Source organism: Myotis myotis, unplaced genomic scaffold, assembly GCF_014108235.1.
Source record: "Myotis myotis isolate mMyoMyo1 unplaced genomic scaffold, mMyoMyo1.p scaffold_m19_p_13, whole genome shotgun sequence".
NCBI lineage: Eukaryota > Metazoa > Chordata > Mammalia > Chiroptera > Vespertilionidae > Myotis > Myotis myotis.
In genome coordinates this window covers 46,458,135-46,479,890 of record NW_023416317.1, presented here as the reverse complement: position 1 = coordinate 46,479,890, position 21,756 = coordinate 46,458,135, and the positions used below count along the sequence as shown (strand labels likewise).

Genomic DNA, 21,756 nt, shown 5'->3' with positions numbered 1-21,756 from the left:
TTGGATTGTGCAGGGTCCTAGAGAAAACCATCTTCTCCGACGAATAAAATGCATATACCTTGTGGGGGTGGGGGTGGAAGTGGGGGTGTTTCATTTTATATACGGAGATGATACTAGTGTGGTCATTCATGAAGATTATAAAAGGAACTTTATGGAATATTTTTGAATCATTTATGAGAACAAATTGTTTAGTTTGGTTTCTGTGACCTAAATAAACAGCGAATTGTTAGATTACAGAGTTAATTAGGTACACTAATGAGCACTGTGATATTCTATGGTATAATGATGCAATAATAAGCACATCAACAGAATGAATATTGCATAAAATCTTATTTTCTATTTGTATAAATTTTCAAGTAAGCTAAATAAGAGAATACAAATTTAGGTTTATAAACCTGTAGTATTGAATGCCTTTGAAATTTTGATACAGAATAAGGATTGCAGCTGCAAAGAGATTTTTAAAATACATGGAGAATTTTTACCTTTCATCTAGCAGTAGCTGCCATAAGATGATGTCACCTTATAGCTGATTGGCTGTTACAGTACCTAGTGCAGGGAAGAGAAAGAAAAATGCCGGCACAAACCTCAGTGGTGGTTCTGTGGTTGTTTCTATCTATTTTTGATAGAATCTTTGATTAGTCTCAAATCTACTGCATTTGGCCATGTGAACCATTGGGAGCATCCTAGGGTGAGGAAAATTAAGAGCTTTCAGAGGAATGAGGCGACTGATTTGCAAACGGATCTGTGATTGTAAGTTGCAGAATCTGGGTGTAAGGACTAAGGCAGGGTGTGCTGGAAGATGCACTATGGGAGGAGCTGGCAGAAAATGCTTATTAGTAGTAAAAAAGGAAAAACGCTTTTTCTATCTTTAGAGTTAATATATTTGGTTTTATCTTTTGACTTTATAGACATAGGTAGTAAATATGGCAATACTGCAACCTGATTTTAAATTACACTTTGTTATTTTATATAGTGTTAGCTATTATATAAATGCTTATTCAAAGGAGCTTTATTTTGTATTATATATCTCACAAAGTTATGATTTTACATGTAGCTTTATTTGTTTTTTGAGCCTTATGGAAAACGAAGCAAAGCTTAGATTTTTTAAGATACATTTTGCTAATGCTTTGTACAGATAAAAGCTTTGATGATGAAGAATCAGTGGATGGAAATAGGCCATCATCAGCTGCTTCAGCCTTCAAGGTTCCTGCACCTAAAACATCCGGAAATCCTGTCAACAGTGCAAGGAAGCCTGGTTCAGCAGGTGGCCCTAAAGTTGGAGGTAATGTAAATCCATTTCAAATCGGATGTGCCCTTGATATGGCCACACATACTTAGAACTTCAGAGGAATATGTTTATTCATGACTGCAGCACGATTGCAGGTCTGGAGTCTTTTGCAATACACAGAAGAATGTGCTGCCTTTTCAAAATGTTTAAAATATTGTATATTGCTATTTCCTGTCAGAACATATGTCAATTAGTATTTTCTTGAACATATTTATTTTTCAGATGCCATTTGTAAAGAGATATTTAAGGGAGTGTTTTATTTGTTTGTTTTAAGGATGAAGCATGTTTTTCAGAATTTGATTATTTTCAGGTGCTATAGTTGTTAGAGAAATACTGATTTATTTGATTTTTTTTAACGCTTTCATCAAGGTAGTGAGTTTTAAATTCTCCAGCATTGGAAAGATGGTTGAAAATGCTGGGTATTGAATCATTTGTCACAAAAGGAAATGGGTGGTGGTCAAGTAACATTGCCTCAAAAATGGTTTCTGAATTAGATAATAATAAATAGGAAAAAACAGATTTTATGCAGTTGTGTTGAATATAGTACATTCTTTGATTATATTAGAACTGTTTCTAGCATATTTTTTATTTTAATTTTTTAAAATGTGTATATTTTTCATATACTAATTAGAAAGCTCTGAGTACTTTTCACGTGCTAATTTCTGCCATGCTTTTCTGATAGGGTGAATCCTTTAAGGGTAAATGTTTAATACCGACAGTTTCTTTTTCTCTCCTTTTTTGTTAATAAATTTGTGTTTAAATTTTGGAAAGATTTTTAAAAAATTAATGGTAACTGGTGGGGAAATTATAGTGTTTAGGACCCCCCCCTTTTTGTCTATCATTCATTTATTAAAAACAAAAAGGAAAACTGTGTAATTTGACCAGATTCTGTAAGTTATGTTCTCTTGATCTTTGTATATAACCACATATTATTTTCCAAGTCTCATTATATTCTAAATATCGGAAAACTATCATAAATATTTCATTTTAACTATCTTTAACTAATGTATCATATAACTAGCAAGAAAGATTGTATGGTATATGTATACATATACTTATATATGCAGGAATAAATATATACATATATCTACTTATATATTTATATGCATATAAATAAATAAATAAAATACTGTGAAATAGAAATGTCTTACTGATTTCGCTGAATATTTTGAGTAATTTACACTTCACTATTTTATTTTCTCTTTGCAATTATAGGAGTGCATTTTCATCCAAATGTTAGTTATATTCTATTACATATTGTTTATTACACATTCTTATCTCTGGTAAAAAGTATATGATATTCTATGGTTTGTTCTTGGTAACAAGGTTACCTTTACTTATCACAAGGGGATTATTTTTTCCATTGATTTGAGTTTTAGATTTCTTATCTATGATATTATCATAGTTATTTCATGAATCTGTCTTATTTGACTTAGAATGGATAATATTTGAAATGCATGGTGATAATATTTTATGTTGTTATGATCCTGGCCAGTGGTTTGTAATTAGCTCTGTTTTTCATGTTTTACTTTCTTTTCTTAGATGAAAATTGAGATTGTGATTTAACTACCAAAGGTCACTTAATTCTGATATTACTCAAATTGATAAAATTAGATATTCTTTTTAAAGAAACAAGAGACTTTCTTAATGCTAGACCAACCCCACCCCCACTCCATCCCTGTTTGGTTTATAGTCCTACCAGATGAAAATATTAGCTAACTTCCATGGCTGTAGACATCAATCAGTCACTATACTATATTAATCACAGATTATATCATCATCTAGGCAGTGGTCCTTTTGGTAAAAATAAGGGAGAAACCTTCATTCCTTTTTCCTCCTCCTCCTGCTTCTTTGGGCAATAGCAGATTCATTCTATACTGTATTTGCTTTGTTTGTTTGTTTTGTTTGTCCAACTCATTTAGGTTCACTGCCCATTTTCTATCTAAGAAAAGAGCTATTAGCCAAAGGATATTGATGTTCCTTCAGAAAGTAATATCACTCTTGGCTGTCCATCCTTCTTTGAAAACTTATCTTTAGATTTTCTGTTCTTGGCAGAGGCTCATTGATTTTTAAATTAGTTGTAGAAAGTTTTCTTAGAGTTGTAGAAGCTTTGAGTTATAAGGGACATTGGGAGTCATATAGCTCATTTTACTATTCAAGAATAGCAATTTCTTTCAAAACATTCCTGATAGATGATTATTCAGCATCTTATTAAAGTAATATGTGCTCATGAATTAAAATTTGGAACAAAAAGTACCTGCAAGACCACTACATGTAGGAATAATCAGCTGATAAATTATGATGTACTTTCTTTTAATTACTTTTCCAATTATTTTTATACATGCAAATGTTTTCTTAGGAGGACAGAATTTGCATTACTTGTTAGGTAGTTTTGTATACTTTTTTTCTATTTTATCTTGAGCATTTTCTCGTTGTCTTATACTATTAAGTGAACACTGTTCATGGCTAAATAGTATCTAGGTTGCTTTCAATATTTTCTGCTAATATAAACTGTACTGTCATTCTTTTATGTTTAAAATTTACTGAATTAAAAGGTGCAGGGATTTCTCATATTATTTCAGCCTGTCATAATGTCCTCCAGAAAGGTTATAAGCCCATTTCAATTCTTGATAAAATCTTTTTTCATATTACATTAAAACAGTGGTTCTCAACCTTCTGGCACTTTAAATACAGTTCCTCATGTTGTGACCCAATCAAAAATTATTTTCGTTGCTACTTCCTAACTGTAATGTTGTTACTGTTATGAATCGTAATGTAAATATCTGATGTACAGGATGGTCTTAGGCGACCCCTGTGAAAGGGTCGTTCGACCGCCAAAGGGGTCGCGACCCACAGGTTGAGAACCGCTGCATTAAAATCTGCCTCCTTGTAACTTGGCAGGGAAGATTAATTGTGTGGGTTTTTTTTACATTTCATCACTTTTTTTTTAAATTTTGTTTTATTGCTTAAAGTATTACAAAGAGTATTACATATGTCTCCTTTCCCCCCCTTGGCATTCCCCCAATTATTTGTTAACATGACTTTTAAATAGTTGAAGGTTGCCCTGTCTCTCTTTATAACTATTCTGTTTTCTAGACTATACATTTTATTTTTTTATTGATTAAGGTATTACATATGTGTCCTTATCCCCCCACCCCATCCCCCCTCACCCCTCCCTAGTGTCTGTGTCCGTTGGTTGTACTTATATGCATGCATACAAGTCCTTTGGTTGATCTCGCCCCCCTTCCCTCCACCCTCCCCTACCTTCCCTCTGAGGTTTGATGGTTTGATCGATGATTCTCTGTCTCTGGATCTGTTTTTGTTCATCAGTTTATGTTGTTCATTATATTTCACAAATCAGTGAGATCATGTGATATTTATCTTTCTCCAAGTGACTTATTTTGCTTAGCATAATGCTCTCCAGCTCCATCTATGCTATTGCAAATGGTAGGAGTTACTTCCTTTTTACAGCAGCATAGTATTCCATTGTGTAGATGTACCACAGTTTTTTAATCCACTCATCTGCTGATGGGCACTTGGGCTGTTTCCAAATCTTAGCTATTGTAAATTGTGCTGCTATGAACATAGGGGTGCATATATCCTCTCTGATGGTGTTTCTAATTTTGGGGGATATATTCCTGGAAGTGGGATCGTTGGGTCAAATGGGAGTTCCATTTTTAGTTTTTTTGAGGAAACTCCCTACTGTTCTCCACAGTGGCTGCACCAGTCTGCATTCCCACCAGCGGTGCACGAGGGTTCCTTTTTCTCCGCATCCTTGCCAGCACTTGTCATTTGTTGATTTGTTGATGATAGCCATTCATATAGGTGTGAGATGAGTACCTCATTGTGGTTTTGTTTTGCATCTCTCGGATGATTAGTGACTTTGAGCATGTTTTCATATGTCTCTAGACTATTCATTTTCTTTCTCATAAATTTATATGAAATATAATGGTGATTCAGTCTGGACAATCCATTCGCTACTACTAGGTATATAAAAAAAGCATAGTATAATGGGGGATGGAGGTATATAATAGTGGTATAAGCCAATAACAGTTCACCACGTTTAACATAATTCTTTCAGATAAGATTACCAAAATAAAAATAAAGTGAGCTTCTTTGGAATCCCGACTAAATCTACTTTTGAAGTTTTAGAGTTTAATTTACTTCTCCCAGAGATATATGTTAAGATTAGAGAGATGTATGCTGTTTTTAGCAAAGTGTTTTATCCAATTAATTAAAACCAATAGAGCCTGTGAGTTAGCGTTGCTTTGTTCTTTGGCTCAGTGTTCCAACCTGTTGTCAAATTATAAATGTGTGGCCTTTAAGCCAAGGGAAATTATAAAGAGGTTCCATACCAATATACTATTGCCATAAAAACTCACGTTACCTTTGTGCTTTACTGATTAGAATAGGATAAAGTGAATTCCCTTAAATTGTCCATTTTCTGTATAAGATTTATAATTTTATTATAGGAATTTAGGTAAACACATCCCTCTCCCACCTCCCCCCCCGCCCCCACCTCCTTTTTTGGCTTAATGGCTTGGAATACAATTGTTGAAGATACCCAATTGTTTAAAGTACTTATTTCTCTATAGTATTTTAGGTAATAATTTTTTAAAAGTTAATGAATGTTCTTACATATATATTTTTCTCATTAATACTTTATTATCCTGATTTTACTAATGAGCAAACTAAAGTTTAGAGAAGTTAAGTAACTTGCACAGAGTCATGCATATCAGTGGGCAAAGCATGAGAATCCAAAGCTATTGGATTCAGTAGTTCTGAGATTATAATCTGCAGTAATGATCACTACCTTTCAACATCCATGAATCTGTCATTTTAAAGCTCAACTAGTATGATTACCAGAAAAATAGAATATTTGGAAATAAGCAAACCTGTAATTTTTCATTGTGGACATAAATACTTTTTAGTATTTTTTGTTGTTGTTGAAATTGCCTTTTTTTAAAGTTTTTTTCTGAGTTATAATATCACCCTTCCTGTACCAGTTATTTTGGCTGCTTTTCTTTTTAAAAAGTAAAGATTGAACTAAATGATAATATAATTGTCATTATTTATAATTAGTACCACATTTTGAGGTTTGTGGTTTGGCATTGAGGCCTGTATATAACTACTGAGATACATCATTGACCAAATAATTGATTTTCAGAGTTCTGTTGTTCTCTCATTCAAGTGGATAGAATATTCTCTCTCTCTTATTTCCATCTAATATCAAAGGCTATTTTGAAATGGTTTTAACTTTCCATTCTTATAACTAGGTAATTACCAACTTTTCCAATTCAGTAGTATTTAATGCATCTTTAAGATATTTTATATTTGTTTTACTTCATTTATGTCTAACTTGGGTTTTAAGAATGTCCAAATATCTGTTTCCTCAAATTATGCTGATCATGTCCATATTTTCTTTTCATGCAAACAAAAAGTTATGTTTTTTTTTAACAAAGATTATGAGAAAACCAATTTCACAGAATTTGTTGTTTAATCTGGGAATCCAAATTTTTAACTTGTAAACCTCAATATTTTGTTTTTGAACTTTATATAAAACCAAATAACTTGTGTTTGTGTTTTGTTTTATTCCTCTTTTCTTTCGCTAATGACAATGAAAGATACTAACCCCAGAAGATTTTAATCCTGAAGGGGTAGGGTCTTAAAAATGATCTGATCCTGATTCAGATGAAGAGACTGAGCCTCATGGAGTTAAATGATGTATCCAAGATCAGACAGTTAGTTGTTAGCAGAGATGAAATGAGAACCCAGTGCTTGGCCCACAGTCAGAGGCTTCTTGGATCATCTCTGGGCTATCCCCTAACAAATACTGCATGTGATACTTATTATTTTTATCCCAGATAGCAAAACAATAGGACTTACATTTGGAGTTTAGCGATTGGCCAGTCACTATTTTGTCTTAAATTACTGTGAATCCTATATCATTGGCTGTCCATCATAAGATGCCCTTAAAACTTTGGTTTTAAGGTAAATATGATTGGAGTTAGCCATAGATGTTGTTATTAATATAAATCAGTGTTATTTACTTGCCTACTAGTTATAAAGAATGCATATTATACTATAGTTATTTTTATTGACCTCTGTTCTGTTTTACCTCATGAGCAAAACTTAATGATAAAGAAATTTTATTGTGCAAGGTTTATTTTTTGAAACATTCAGAATGTTTAAGAGAAGTTAGAAAAAATATAAACAACCAAACTACTGTGATTGAAATTAATAGGCAACTGAAGACTCAGTCTCTTCTCAGATAAGTTGTGTGTTTTTTCCTATAGCTGTATAGAGCCTGCTGTGTGCAAGGCTTCCTATTAGGCATTGAGGAGACCATATGGAAAGTTCATTGTTTTAAACTTACAAAGATAATTACAATATCTGTCTATGCTTATTATTCCACCCACCAGCGTTAATAGCGTTTGCATATTGATCCTTCCATACTTCATTTGCGTACACATTTTGACTGAGATTTAGGTGTTAGAAAATTATAGTCTCATACAGGAAGGCAAATTGATTCAAGGTTTGCCTTTGAAAAGAATGAAATATATCATTACTATAGATTGCACATGTGAGGAATTTCTCATTAGTTACACTCATTATACTTGGTGTGTATAAAATAAAAGTTTGTAATAACTAATTCTAGCCTTATATTTATCACATACATTATAATATAGTTGAATTGCTAAGAAGCATTATTTCTATGATGGGCATGTTGTGAATTTAAACTAATTTTTTTCATTAACTCATCATTTTTCTTTTTTAAAACCAATTTGTGTGTTTCTGACTAATGAAAAGAATTGAAATGCGTACTTTGTTCTTTTTAAATACAAAAGACATGATCACTGTTAACAAGCCAAACAATAGAGAGATGTTTGAAAAAAAATCTTGAATGATATCTTGCCTCTCTAATTCCATTGTCTTGAGGTTACCAGTGATAAATTTGATATGTATCCTTTCACATGTCACTCTGTGTTCATTTATGTAAGTATTGAGATTCGATTTTATTTTTGCTCACATTAATCATACTAGTAAACATTTTGCAACTTGCTTTTTTAAAACAAAATATCTCTTCATCCTTCAACATTAAGAATGTGAGTTAATGCATCCTTTTAATAGGTGTACAGTATTCCATATTATTGATGTACCATAATTTAACTGCTTCCTGTTAATATCATTCATATTGTTTGCAACTTTAAATGCAAAAACAAAGACCCTGTTCTTCTGGAGTTTCTATCCTAGTGAGGCTCAGAATGTTTAAATCCATTAATAGGATTTAGCATATCCTCTTCTATGACTTTCATGTTGTTATTATCTGCCCATTCGCTAGTTGGGCTGTTTTGTCTTCTCATCAATTTGTTATAGTTTTTATTTTTACTTTTTTATTTTAATGTTATTTTTATATTTGAAAAAGAGACAGACAGACACATCGATTGATCAGCTGCCTTCTACTAGGGATCAAGCCCGCAAACCGGGCATGTGCCCTGACCAGGAATCGAACTCATGTTCTCTCGGTGCATGGGATGACACTCAAGTGAGCCACATCAACCAGAGCAAGACAGTGACTTTTTTGAGGAGTCTAGGCCAGTTGTCTGAGATCATTTCATGTCATGAATTTGTCTGATTTCTTTGTGATGTTTTTAACTTGTTCTTTTAGCCCTTTTATTTTCTGTAAATTTATTTTTAAACTATATACTTACCTCCTTTTATTTTTTTTTAATATATATTTTATTGATTTTTTACAGAGAGGAAGGGAGAGGGATAGAGAGTTAGAAACATCGATGAGAGAGAAGCATCGATCAGCTGCCTCCTGCACACCCCCTACTGAGGATGTGCCCACAACCAAGGTACATGCCCTTGACCGGAATCGAACCTGGGACCCTTCAGTCCCCAGGCTGACACTCTATCCAGTGAGCCAAACCGGCTAGGGCTACTTACCTCCTTTTAAATACTCTCTTCTATATTCAAATTTCCTTAAATTTCCGAAGAATATAACAAGTGATTCTGTGGGGTCCGGGGGGGGGGGGGGGGGGGGGGGATTTACTCAATTTCTTAGCTCAAAATGCCCTCTCCTGTTGGTATAGTGAAATGCAGTTTCATTACTAAATGATGCAGGGGGAGCTTTTTGCTTCTGCTTCTGTGATACCGTTATAGAACCTTTATCTTCTCTTTCTTTTATATATATATATTTTTATTGACTTCAGAGAGGAAAGGAGAGGGAGGGAGAGATAGAAACATCAGTGATGAGAGAGAATTATTGATTGGCTGTCTCCTGCACGCCCCCTACTGGGGATCGAGCCTGCAACCCGGACTTGTGCCCTGACTGGAAATTGAACCATGACCTCCTGGTTCATAGGATAATGCTCAACCACTGAGCTAAACCATCTGGGCTCATTAATGTTTATTATTTTTTCCCTAAAAGGTTTTCACTTTTTTGGTTTGGTTTGGCTTGTACCTCAAAATACTTGTTATTATCGAACATAGTATTTTTTTAATTATAAAACTTTATTGAAATAAATTTTAAAAGGCATTAAGTAAATGGGCATACTATTTTCCTGGGTAGGCAGACAATATTACAAAGCTCTCAGTTTTCTCCAAACTCATCTATAGATTCAATGCATTGTCTTTTTCCTTTTTTGAGGTATAAGTGACAAAATTATATTAAGTTTGAAGCTCCATAAATAGAGCTTTATTGGAATACAGCCTTGCTCGTTTATTTGCATATTGTCTGTGGCTGCTCTGGCACTACAATGGCAGAGTTGAGTAATTGCAACAGAAACCATATGACCCACAAGGCCTAAAATACTTACTATCTGGCCCTTTACAGAAAAATTTATCTCTGTTTTAGAGTGGTTAGGCAATTGAGCAACGCTCTTCCGTTCTGTTTTAGCCCATTTATATCTTTTAGTGTGATTGTTGACCCAGTTATGTTTCAAAGAGCTTTAGTCAAGTTGAAAGCCAATATTGCTCCCTCCTTCAGCCCTCTCTCTACTTGTGCTCCTGCTCTCAAACTTGTTTTATCTAATACATCTCCTTTTGATATGTATACTCGCTCTCCTTTGCTTGCTTTAATAGTTGACAGTAGGGCCCATTACTCTTTTTATCTCTCCTGTGGTATCCATTCTCCCTGCTGGTGCTAAAAGTATTTTACAGTTTTTTAGGTGAATTTTTAAAGCTGTATTGGAATGGAATGATGATTGTGAGGTGAAACAGTTATTTAACAGATTGTTCTCTTATACAGGGATCCTTTTTTACTTTATTGGCCAGACAAAACCAAGGTGAGGGGAAATATTAGGCAAACTAGGATGGTAAAAAAGTTTACTGTAATGCATACAAGAGATAAACAAGGCTAGAATGGGGAGCTCAGCATGTTCTCTGTTAACACTATTCACATACCCAGTGCACTCCCATTGGCAGCAGCTCTGCTTATACAAAGTGATTCTCAAAAGATAGGAGTCAGGTAGATTGGGAGCAACTATTCAAACTATGCAAGTTCTTGCTAAATTGGTAATGCTCATGTCCAGGTGTAGAGATCTAATTGTCACATCTGAGATAATCATAAAGCTGCCTTGAGTAATATTTGTAGCCTTTTCACTCTGCAGCTTCTGTGGGACTTTTAAAAGCCATGTGATTTCTCTTTCTCCTCCCTTTCCTCCCACAAGCTTATTTGGCCCTACTCATAAGACAGAACTTACTGGATAATAAAGGTATTATGATTAGAGTGAATTTTCAAAGTTAGGCTTTCCTATGTAATGTTCCTAGTCAATGGCCCATTTTTTCTGGCCTTATTTGGGACTTAATCAGGTGCTCTGCATTCCCTTGAAGGTTTTTGACATAGTGCTGTGGAGTTAACATTCTGTCCTATGTGTAATACCTTTTATATACTGCATATACACTGTAGTAACTCTTTTTTAAAATATATTTTTATTGATTTCAGAGAGGAAGGGAGTGGGAGAGAGAGATAGAAACATCCATCATGAGAAAGAACCACTGATTAGCTGGCTTCTGCAAGCCCTTTACTAGGGATCAAGCCTACAACTCGGGCATTGTGCCCTTGAGCGGAACCAAACCTGGGACTCTTCATTCCGCAGGCCAGCACTCTATCCACTGAACCAAATCAGCCAGGGCTACACTGTAGTAACTCTTGATACTGTTCTCCCCTTTGCTTTTCCATTCCTCTGTAAAATTGTCTTCTACAGTTCAGCACACTGAGTTATTAACTTCTGCTCTGGTACATCTGTGCAGGTCTCCTCTATCAGTTGAAGTATATACTTTCCAGAAATCAATTGTGTGTTCCCAGACATGCCTAATGGTTGCTCTTGTTACTGTAACAAAGTAAATTGCAAGAAGTGATGTATAAATGTACAAAATATTAATGAGTGTGGAAAGTTTATCTTTCTTTTTTAATGAAAACTTAAATGTTGAGGAACTACTTGATAATGCTGTCTCTAAAGAATTTTCTGTTTAGTGGTCTGTGTAAGACAATTGTGAAAGATTGGGAAGAATTTTTTAAAAAATCGAGATTTTGCACTCCTATTAGAGGACCTACTGTCAAAAACAGTAAACCCCTATTAAGAGATTTGTAAATGAATGTAATATGTTAATAAGGGTAGGTATCTTATTTTTTGTTTATTCGCTTTAATTATTTTCAGTTAATCAGTTACTTGGAATGATCATTTGGATGGGGTTGAGAGTTCATTGTTTTATTGGATTTTTTTAATATTTAGGGAATAACTGTAATTTATTTACTCTTGTAATTGAATTTCCTATAGCAACCACACATTCATTTCTCTCTTAGTTTATTAAATTGTCATTGCTTTTAATTTGCGGTTTTTATTGCCTAATAGCTTTGTTATGCTGTTCTGTGGTCAAGTCACATACAAAGGTCTTCAAAGGTTGTTTTTGTTTTTTTTTTTTGAAGTTGAGGCTCTTCTTACATGCCTTTGGAAATCCTGAGTATTGTTTTTATTAGGATGATATTAACTTTTTAAATCCAATTTTGAAATATTAATATTTCCTTTGGCAGATAAACTTAATTGGGGAGTTACTTTTAATTTAATTTTTTACTTGGAGATTTTTTTTTAGTTAATTATCATTTGGACATATATCTTATGTAGTTGAAATCCATTTCAGGTGTTGAATTCTTACCCTGAAGTAATAAATATATAAAGTAGAGATAGTAACTAAGTATCCCTTGTGTCAGCCAGGGTTCAATTAGGAGACAGAAACTTCAACAGGTATTCATACCGAGAGAGTTTAATATAAAGAATTGTTAAATGGGTATTGCTGAATTAATGCAAAAAGAGATCACTAAAGTATCATGGAGGTAGCAGCAGCTACAGTACATAGCTCCTATTCCTAGAGCTGGAGAAACAAAACGAGGAGGTTAAAATTATTAAAACTTGAGAGATTTAGAGGAGGGGCCCTGCAGAGCCTTGATTCAGACTTCTGAGGAGGGAGTATAGATGACTGATGCCTCTGATGGATGCATGTGAACTGGTTTAGTGAGTGTTAGAAAAAAGTACAAAGTGAAACCAGAAACTACTGGAAACAGAAGTCCTTCCAGAGTTTCTAGGGTTTTGCTGACAAGAACAAGAAGCAGTCAGGTAGGGGCAGGAAGGTCCCTTCTTCCTTCAGCTTCCAGTCTCTCTCCATCACTCCCATTGACAGAGTTTAACTGGAAGGCACTAGAATCATCACAAAAATGGTTTGCTTAATCCTAGGCCCAGTACCACTGAATATAAGAGAGTGACTTTGAAGCTGAAAGACAGTAGCTTAATTATTGGGTCCTAAACAACAGCTACTTATCAAGTTTACTTTTTGATAGTATGTGTGCAATAAAGGATGATTTGTTTGAATATTTAAATACTAGAGGCCCGATGCATGAAATTCGTGCAAGAGTAGGCCTTCCTTCCCCCGGCTTCTGGCACCAGCTTCCCTCTGACCTCCGGCAGGCACCCGAGACCCGGGCTTCCCTTGCAGCCCAGCTTTGTCTGGGAGGTCGTCCAGAAAGACATCAGGTCTAATTAGCATATTACACTTTTATTATTATAGATAATCTCAAGACTCTCATTTTTTCACATTTGCTTTTCTGACCCCTGCAGCACACATGGATCCTGTATATCACATTTTCCATTATTTGTTGACACATTTTGTCATTTAAAGTTGCTTTTCAGCTTTTAAACCTTATATTTTCACTGCATTTTCTTTGTCCTTGTTATTATATTGGATGAGGGATGGAAGGGCTCTGTTCTTAGTTTGAATTTTACTGCCAGCCTACTACTAAGTACCTTGACCTTTCTGAAAAGTGGAGATTTTTTTCATTCCTTTTTTATAAAATGAATGTCTCTTAAAGTTATGCTCAAAAAATTATGTTTTTCATGTTGGTATTGATGCTAAAATGCTTAAAAATAAACTTTAAAGAGTAAAATTATTTTAAATTAGCAGGTGCTTCTAAGGAAGGAGGTGCTGGAGCAGTTGATGAAGAAGATTTTATAAAAGCCTTTACAGATGTCCCTTCTATTCAGGTAAGGATACCAGTATACTGGCACTTCTCAGGAATGTTGTCTCTGTGCCTCTTCAGATAATTGCTTTTGTCACTTTAAAAATACTTTTTCCTTAAAAGACTATGTAAAAATAAAATACTTGGCTTATTATTACCAAGCTATTATTTGTTGGTACAGTTAGATTTTCCAAGTGATTTTTCAGTGAGGCTGAAATAAAATTGAATCCATATTATTGAATTACTAGAGGCCCAGTGCACAAAAATTTGTGCACTCGGTGGGGGGGGGGAGGGGTTCCTTCAGCCTGGCCTGTGCCCTTTCTCAGTCTGGGACCCCTCGGGGGATGACCACCTGCTGGCTGAGGCCTGCTCCCCAGGGGGGATTGGGCCTAAGATGGCAATCAGACATCCCTCTGGCAGCCTGGCAGCCCTCAGGGGATGTCCACTTGCCAGCGGGGAACAGACCTAAGCTGCAGTCGGACATTCTTAGCGCTGCTGAGGAGGCAGGAGAGACTCCCACCACCACCGCTGTACTGGCAGCCATCAGCCTGGCTTGTGGCTGAGCAGAGCTCCCCATGTGGGAGCACACTGACCACCAGAGGGCAGCTCCTGCTTTGAGCGCCTGCCCCCTGGTGGTCAGTGTGTGTCATAGTGACCAGTCATTCCCAGTCTTTCTGCTGTTAGGGTCAGTTTGCATATTACCCTTTTACTATATAGGATAGAGGCCTGGTGCACAGGTGGGGGCAGGTTGGCTTGCCCTGAATGGTGTCCCGGATCAGGGTGGGGGTCCCCACTGGTGTGCCTGATCAGCCTGGATGAGGGGCTGAGGGCTGTTTTCAGGCAGGCCAAGCCTGCAACTGAAGCTCCCAGTCTCTCCTTTTTTTCTTTTTTTATTCTGGGATTTATTTACCTTCTGTAATTGCGACTTTGTTGCGGCTTCAGCTCCAAGGCCGGCTGGCTGAAAGCAGATTTCTGGGTTTGTTTAGCTTCTATAATTGCAACATTGTTACTTAGACTGGAGCTCAGAGCCCGGCTGCGGCAGGCGGGGAACCTTGGCTTCCTCCATCGCCAGGGCAACCAAGCCTCCTGTTTGCTTCAGCTGCGTGACTGCCAGCCGCCATCTTTGTTGGCAGTTAATTTGCATATCGCCCTGATTAGCCAATGGGAAGTGTAGCGGAGGTATGGTTAATTACCATGTTTGTCTGTTATTAGATAGGATATATTATATTGCATCGTCCAACTGCTCTACTTTCTTTTTAAGGTGCTTGAGTGTTCTCCCCTCCTTTGTTTTCCTCCTACGTTTTTGTCATTTCATGTGTATCTCCTTTGTGGGCACATCATTTTCTACTTAGCTAGTGAATATTGGGATTTCTTAGCTTTTTTTCTCACTCTTCTCTTTCTTACTAAGTCACTTCCTTTAAATGCATGGCTTCACTTATCTTCTTTACATAGATAATGCACAGATTTTTATCTCTAAGCCAGACCTCTGGAGCATCAATTTCTCCACTGATTGTTTATTTGACATCTGTTCTTAGATGTCTGAGGCATCTCAAACTCAGCCTGTCTGAAATTAGACTCATGATCTTCCCTCTCACACACCTACCCTTCCAGTGTTTATATGTGGAAACCATTACTTGATCAGTTACAAAGGTCAGAAACTTAGGAATCAATCATTATACTACAACAGATTCTTTACTTGTATTCAAACCTTTTTTGTTTATATACCTCCTAAAAGAGTATTTAAAAAATAGTGTACTCTCTCACTGAAGTAAATTTTTTAGTGGACCCTTTTTTCCTTGTTGGGGGGAGGGGAACCTTTTATTACATTCCAGAGTAATGCATCATAATAAGATTGGGAGTGGTATGGGAACCTGCCTTTCTTTTGAAATATGGCAGAATGATTATTGTCTGGGGTGGGAGGAGGGGTGGTAGAAAAAACTAGATAAGCCGCCTCATGAAATTATCTTCTAACAGAATGTTATCTGGTCGTCCTCCTACCTCTTCAACTGTCTAATGCCCTGCTCAACTTGGTACTCTTGTTTGGGCGTGGTTTGTTTGTTTTTTAAGTAAATGAATTTAATGGTTTTTTAAGTAAATGAATTTATTGGAATTTAATGGTTGTTGATAGTGACAGATATAAGTAGGGCTGTTTTGATGAAGGTATCTGTTTGATACCACCCAGATGGTATCACTTAGGACCCCCTTTCTCTCCATCTTTTATTTCTGGATTGCTCTGCACTGTCTTCCCTTATGGTCAGCAACATGGCTGCAACTCTTTGAGCCTCAGACCTTCATTACCCTCTGTCTCTTGTCTGTTTAATCCTGTAAAATTTGTGAGATTCACTCTGATTTAGGTCACATGCCCACCTCTGAATCTTGATTGTTATGTAGGGAGATACTGGGTATTGATTTATGTAAGCCTGGGGCCTTGACTCTTCCCCTGGTTTCCTTTGCACTCTTTATTTATTTATTTATTATTGATTTCAGAGAGGGAGGGAGAGGGGAAGAGAGACAGAAACACCAATGATGATAGAGAATCATTGATCAGCTGCTTCCTGCATGCCCCACACTGGGGATGGAGACCATAACCTGGGCATGTCCCCTGACCAGGAATGGAACAGTGACCTCCTGTTCATAGGTCAAAGCTCAACCACTGAGCCACACGGACTGGGCTCCTTGGCACTCTTTACTCCTATACTCTGGCCTTCTTTTGGTTTCTTTCTGTCACAGAGCTATTGCACATACTATTTACTCCAGGGAAGGCTTATCTCTCTCCACTTTGCCTAATGATGTTTAACTCATCCTTTAGCTCTCTGTTCAAGCTTGACTTTTCTAACACTAGTTCAAACCCCTATATTAACTATAGACTTTCATAGTAATGTATAATTCTCTTTGGTGATACTTTATTTGCAATTTCATATTTTATATCATTTGATTTATTTCTTTCTCTCTCTCCCTGACCAGACTATAAACTTTATAATACAAGAAACATGTCTGTTTTTGCTCACCACAGTATTCTTAGTGCCGAACATAGTACATTTCTGTTATGTGAATATTTTTTAAGTGAATGAAAGGATAATGGTGTTTGGCAAATGATAGGCTCCAGGGGAAACAGAACATGTAGCTATCCTGGTTACTGTCTCGCATGGGGCAGTGAGGAGACTAACTTAAAACATGTCCTATTGCAATCCTATCTAATAAAAGGGTAATATGCAAATTAACCATCACTCCATCACAAAGATGGCGGCGCCCATAGCCACAAGATGGCAGCGCCCAGTCCTCTCAGTCCTGCCAGAGTCACCCAGTCCCGGGCGACTGCGATGAGGCAAGCATCCTGTGCCCACCCACGAATGGGCCTCTGGGCCGTGGAAAGCCTCTGGGCAGCGGGCCCGGAGCAGCCAGGCCCCACAGAGAGCTACTGGCGCACGGATTCGTGTGCAGGGCTACTAGTATAGTATAATAGTGTATGAATGCATAGATACATACCTGAAGTTGTTTTGAGAAATTAGGCCTATTTTTATTAATTGGACTATTTGCATCTTGTTTTTAAATGATAAAGCATTTTAAATGTATATTTGAAATTACTCATGAATGAAGAAGTAGCATAAGGGTAACAGGGAAGGAAAACAAATTAAAGCACTTTATTATTGTCCATAATATATTTCCATCCTTCGTATAAATGGTGCTAGAATGGTAAATAAATAACCTTATTACTTGAAAGATTATTTTAAACATCAGGGAATAATTTTAACATTGCTTATGGTAAGAAATGTTAACCTTACAATTTTGCATCTTTAAGATCTATTCTGGTCGAGAACTTGAAGAAACATTAAATAAAATCAGGGAAATTTTGTCAGATGACAAGCATGACTGGGATCAGCGTGCCAATGCAGTAAGTTTTTTATTTTCTTATCCCTCTCCTCTTTTTTTCAATGTTCTTTTTCAAAAACATGGAAATTCCGTAGTACTACTCTCTGGTATTTCAGATACTTATGAAATAGTCTGATAAGTGATATTTCTTTCTGGAAAGTACATCGAGATAGTTGGTATTTCTGACTTAGGCTAATTTTTGTTGTTTTTGCTGGTCAGGTGGAACCTGTCTCACCCGTTTGTTAGTCTCTCTACCTGTGCTACTTGTTGAGTGACCAGGAAAGTGCGAGCTTCCCTGATGCCACAGGGCCGTGGCCTGTCTGTGGGGCTACATAGTCAGTACTGTCCTTCATTCTTACAGGGTTTACTTTTCCGGCATACTCAGTATTTTCATAATGTCAGTATAAATTCACGACAATATGGCCATTTGTCTGGCTTTTTCTTTTTCTCTCTCACGTCTCTCTCTCTGAATGTGATAAATATTTTCACAACCATGATTAAAAAGAAAAAGGCCTGATATTTTTTCATTAAGAATATTTTATTTCACTTAAATCCTTGAGATACTATTTGATAAATTTTAAAATGATATTTGCAATGTCAAAAGACTATAATTCAAAGTTTGTGACTTGGACAAATTTCCTTCTGACTTAACACATGAGTGCCTCATTGTCCTCAAGAAGCCAGAGGAGGGGTTCCATTTGAAAACTCCTCCGCTCTGAGAGCCTGAGTCTCTATTTTGATGGCTTAATGGTTGGTCCCTCTGCCTCTGTTCTTTTGTTTATGCATGAATATAGTTTCCAGAATTGGGCCCTTTTAAAAATAGTCTCCTTAGTATATAGTGGTAATAGTTGCACAACATTTTGATTGTACTCAGTGCCATTGAATTGTATACTTTAAAATGGTAAATTTTATGTAAATGTGAATTTTACCATAGGCTATTAAAAAAAATACTTCCTTAAAACTTCAAAATTTAGTAATGTATTCATACATTACATATGTCTATTATGCATATAACCAAATCTATAATGTTCTTTCCCAGAAAGCTTTGTGTTTTGGTTTATATGTTTATTTTAAGATGTTTAATACTGTTAAAATGTCTGAATATAGTTATATAAATAGAATGAAATGTTATTTTTTAAATTTTGTTTAAATAATGAAGTTCAGATAGCTTTACGATTTTTTTTTGCACTGCCACTTTTTTTGGTCAATAATGCTAATTTTCTTTATTTCAGCTTAAGAAAATTCGATCATTGCTTGTTGCTGGAGCTGCACAATATGATAGCTTTTTTCAACATTTACGCTTGTTGGATGGAGCACTTAAACTTTCCGCTAAGGATCTTAGATCCCAGGTGGTTAGAGAAGCTTGTATTACTGTAGCGTAAGTATATTCTTTATGTGATGTGTTTCCTGTGAATGAATTTGGTACTCATTGAATCAGATCTCATTAAGTAAAGCAGTAGCAAAATAACCCCCAAAAAGCATATATGTGATCCAAAGATCATTTATATCATAAGGATCCAATTTGTATGACTTTTTAAAAAAAAAATATTTTTATTGATTCCAGAGAGGAAGGGAGAGGGAGAGAGAGATAGAAACATCAATGATATGAGAGAATCATTGATGGGCTGCCTCCTGCATGCCCCCAACTGGGGTTCGAGCCTGCAACCCGGGCACGTGCCCTTGACCGGAATCGAACCTGGGACCCTTCAGTTCGCAGTCCAACGCTCTGTCCACTTAGCCAAACCAGCGAGGGCCAATTTGTGTGATTTTAAAAAAAAAAATTCTTAACATTACTTTATACCAACTTTCAAATGTGTTTATATGTCTAAAGCCTACAGGTGGATTTTTGGTCACTAACTCTGAGTGTAAGAAGAAAGTGAATGGGTCTGAGAACTGGCTACATTCAGTTTTCTCTTTACTAATTTGGATATTAAGCTCTCTATTTCTGATATTTTAGGAATTATAACATGCATCATTAACTTATCAAAATATAAACTTATTCTGTATGTTTATATTCTTCCAAAATTTAAGGATGGTAGAACCCTAAAATTCCTCTCCATCTGAATACTTTTTTTGTATATGTTGTTGAATAAGCATTCCTTTGAAGATAGGGAACACATAGATGCCTACTATTAATATTTCTAATCAGGATTGAATTGGATGTTCTAGTCAGAACAGAAAATAAAATTAAAAACAAACACACACACACACCAGGAAATAAAAACTATGAAGATTCAAGATAAGGAACAAACTCCCATTTTTAATGAGTGATATAATTATCTATGCTGAAAACCACGAGAATCTATAATAAATAATTATAATTAAGGCACTTTACCAAGATTGCTAGATATAAGTCAGTATACCAGTGTACCAAAATAATTGAATATATCTCTATTGCAAAACAAAATGAAAATCCACGAAATGTAACTTTGAAAAGTATTCCAGCCCTGGATGGTGTGGCTCAGTTGGTTAGGCACTGTCCTGTGCGCTGGAAGGTTGCTGGTTTGATTCCCAGTCAGGGCACATGCCCGGATTGTGGACTCGATCCCTGGTAGGGGCCTTATAAGAGGCAGCTGATTGATGTTTTACTCTCCTTATCCCTCTTCTCCTCTCTCTCTCAAAAAATAAAAATAAAAAACTACAAAAAGAAAAATATTCCATGATGAGAATTCTGCTTTTGGCCATGATACAATACTAGTAGAGGACTTCCCCTCTTGCAGAAAGCCACAGAATATGTAAAACACCTTTTTTAAAATAATAGACAGCGGCCAGAGGAGGACTATGATTCTTGAAAGAATCAAATCTTGTGAACAATATGACCAGCATAGTTATGACCTTGAAGCACTTTCTGGACCATGGGGATGGGAGGGAGAACTCAAGCAGAGCAAGGCAGTTGCACCAAGTTGAGAAGAAACAAGAGATTGGAGTTTCTGAAGGGTGAAATAGCTAAAAAAAATTTAAAACCTCACCCGAGGATATGTTCTTATTGATTTTAGAGAGAGAGGCAAGGAGAGAGAGGGAGAGAGAGAAATATTGATGTGAGAAACATCTATCAACATCTATCAGTTGCCTCCTATATGTGTCCCCACCAGGGACCTATCCTGCAACCTAGGTATGTGCCCTCACCGGGAATTGAACCCACAACCCTTTGCTCTATAGGATGACACTCCAACCAACTGACCCACCAGGCCAGCTCAGTAGCTAAAATTTACAGTGCAGAATACTGGAGAGAAGAGATATACACACAAAAAGAGCTGTAGAAATCTCTATAGGGGATCCCATGAGTCTAGCTCCGTGGTCGGCAAACCGCGGCTCGCAAGCCACATGTGGCTCTTTGGTCCCTTGAGTGTGGCCACGAAGTTTCAATCGCACTGTACATGTATGCCTGCACATGGCATTTTGTGGAAAAGCCACACTCAAGGGGCCACAGTTTGCCGACCACTGGTCTAGCTGAATACTAATCTGTGCATGTGAGAGTTGCAGCTGCCTATATACCAGTAAGAACTTCTGGAAGTTATAAAATAAGCAACAATTTCCAGAGTTCTCTGAATCAAGAACCTGAATTTTTTGGAACTAAATGTATCCCAACCATGTATTTTAAGTAAGATATAAATATATAGACATTAACCAATAATGCAAGCGTTTTCAGAATTGTGATTGCAGCATTCTTCCTAAGTGTTTTGACTAAAATCATAAAATTAAAAGTTGGATTTGTTGTTTAACTACAAATAAGGTATCCCTAGGATTGTCCAACTAACTAGTATATGATAGAGTTGTATTTTCAATCAAGAATTCTGAAATCCTACTCCAAAGATATCAGGGAATATTTGTTACTAATACAGTGGGGGGATACCATTAATAGAAATAGAGATTATCTTGAGGGGTACTGATTTAGGTCAGATTTTGAACTTGTTTACAAAAGATGTTGAATTTAAGATTCATATTGGTACATTAGTATGGAAATATCTGATGATAGAGATAGATAAAGGTCAGGGTAAACAGCTAAATTTTTTACCTGTAATGTTAATGGTTAAATTTTGAGATCAGATAGCTTCTCCAAGCGCCATTGCAAATAGATGGTAAA

At 36.1% G+C, this 21,756-nt stretch overlaps 1 protein-coding gene across 50 annotated transcripts in view; it reads left to right on the top strand.

Annotated features, from left to right (window-relative positions):
* Positions 1–21,756, top strand: part of CLASP2 (cytoplasmic linker associated protein 2) — a 146,440-nt gene that overhangs the window by 41,883 nt on the left and 82,801 nt on the right. For 30 of the 50 annotated variants that reach the window (XM_036332924.1, XM_036332929.1, XM_036332912.1 and 27 more), the window contains 4 exons: positions 1,136–1,282; positions 13,745–13,827; positions 17,602–17,694; positions 18,905–19,050. In XM_036332924.1, the coding sequence (XP_036188817.1) occupies positions 1,136–1,282; positions 13,745–13,827; positions 17,602–17,694; positions 18,905–19,050 (469 nt within the window). Of the gene's footprint in view, positions 1–592; positions 751–1,135; positions 1,283–13,744; positions 13,828–17,601; positions 17,695–18,904; positions 19,051–21,756 lie in introns of those variants that run through there. The other 20 variants (XM_036332883.1, XM_036332897.1, XM_036332906.1 and 17 more) reach the window with 5 other exon arrangements.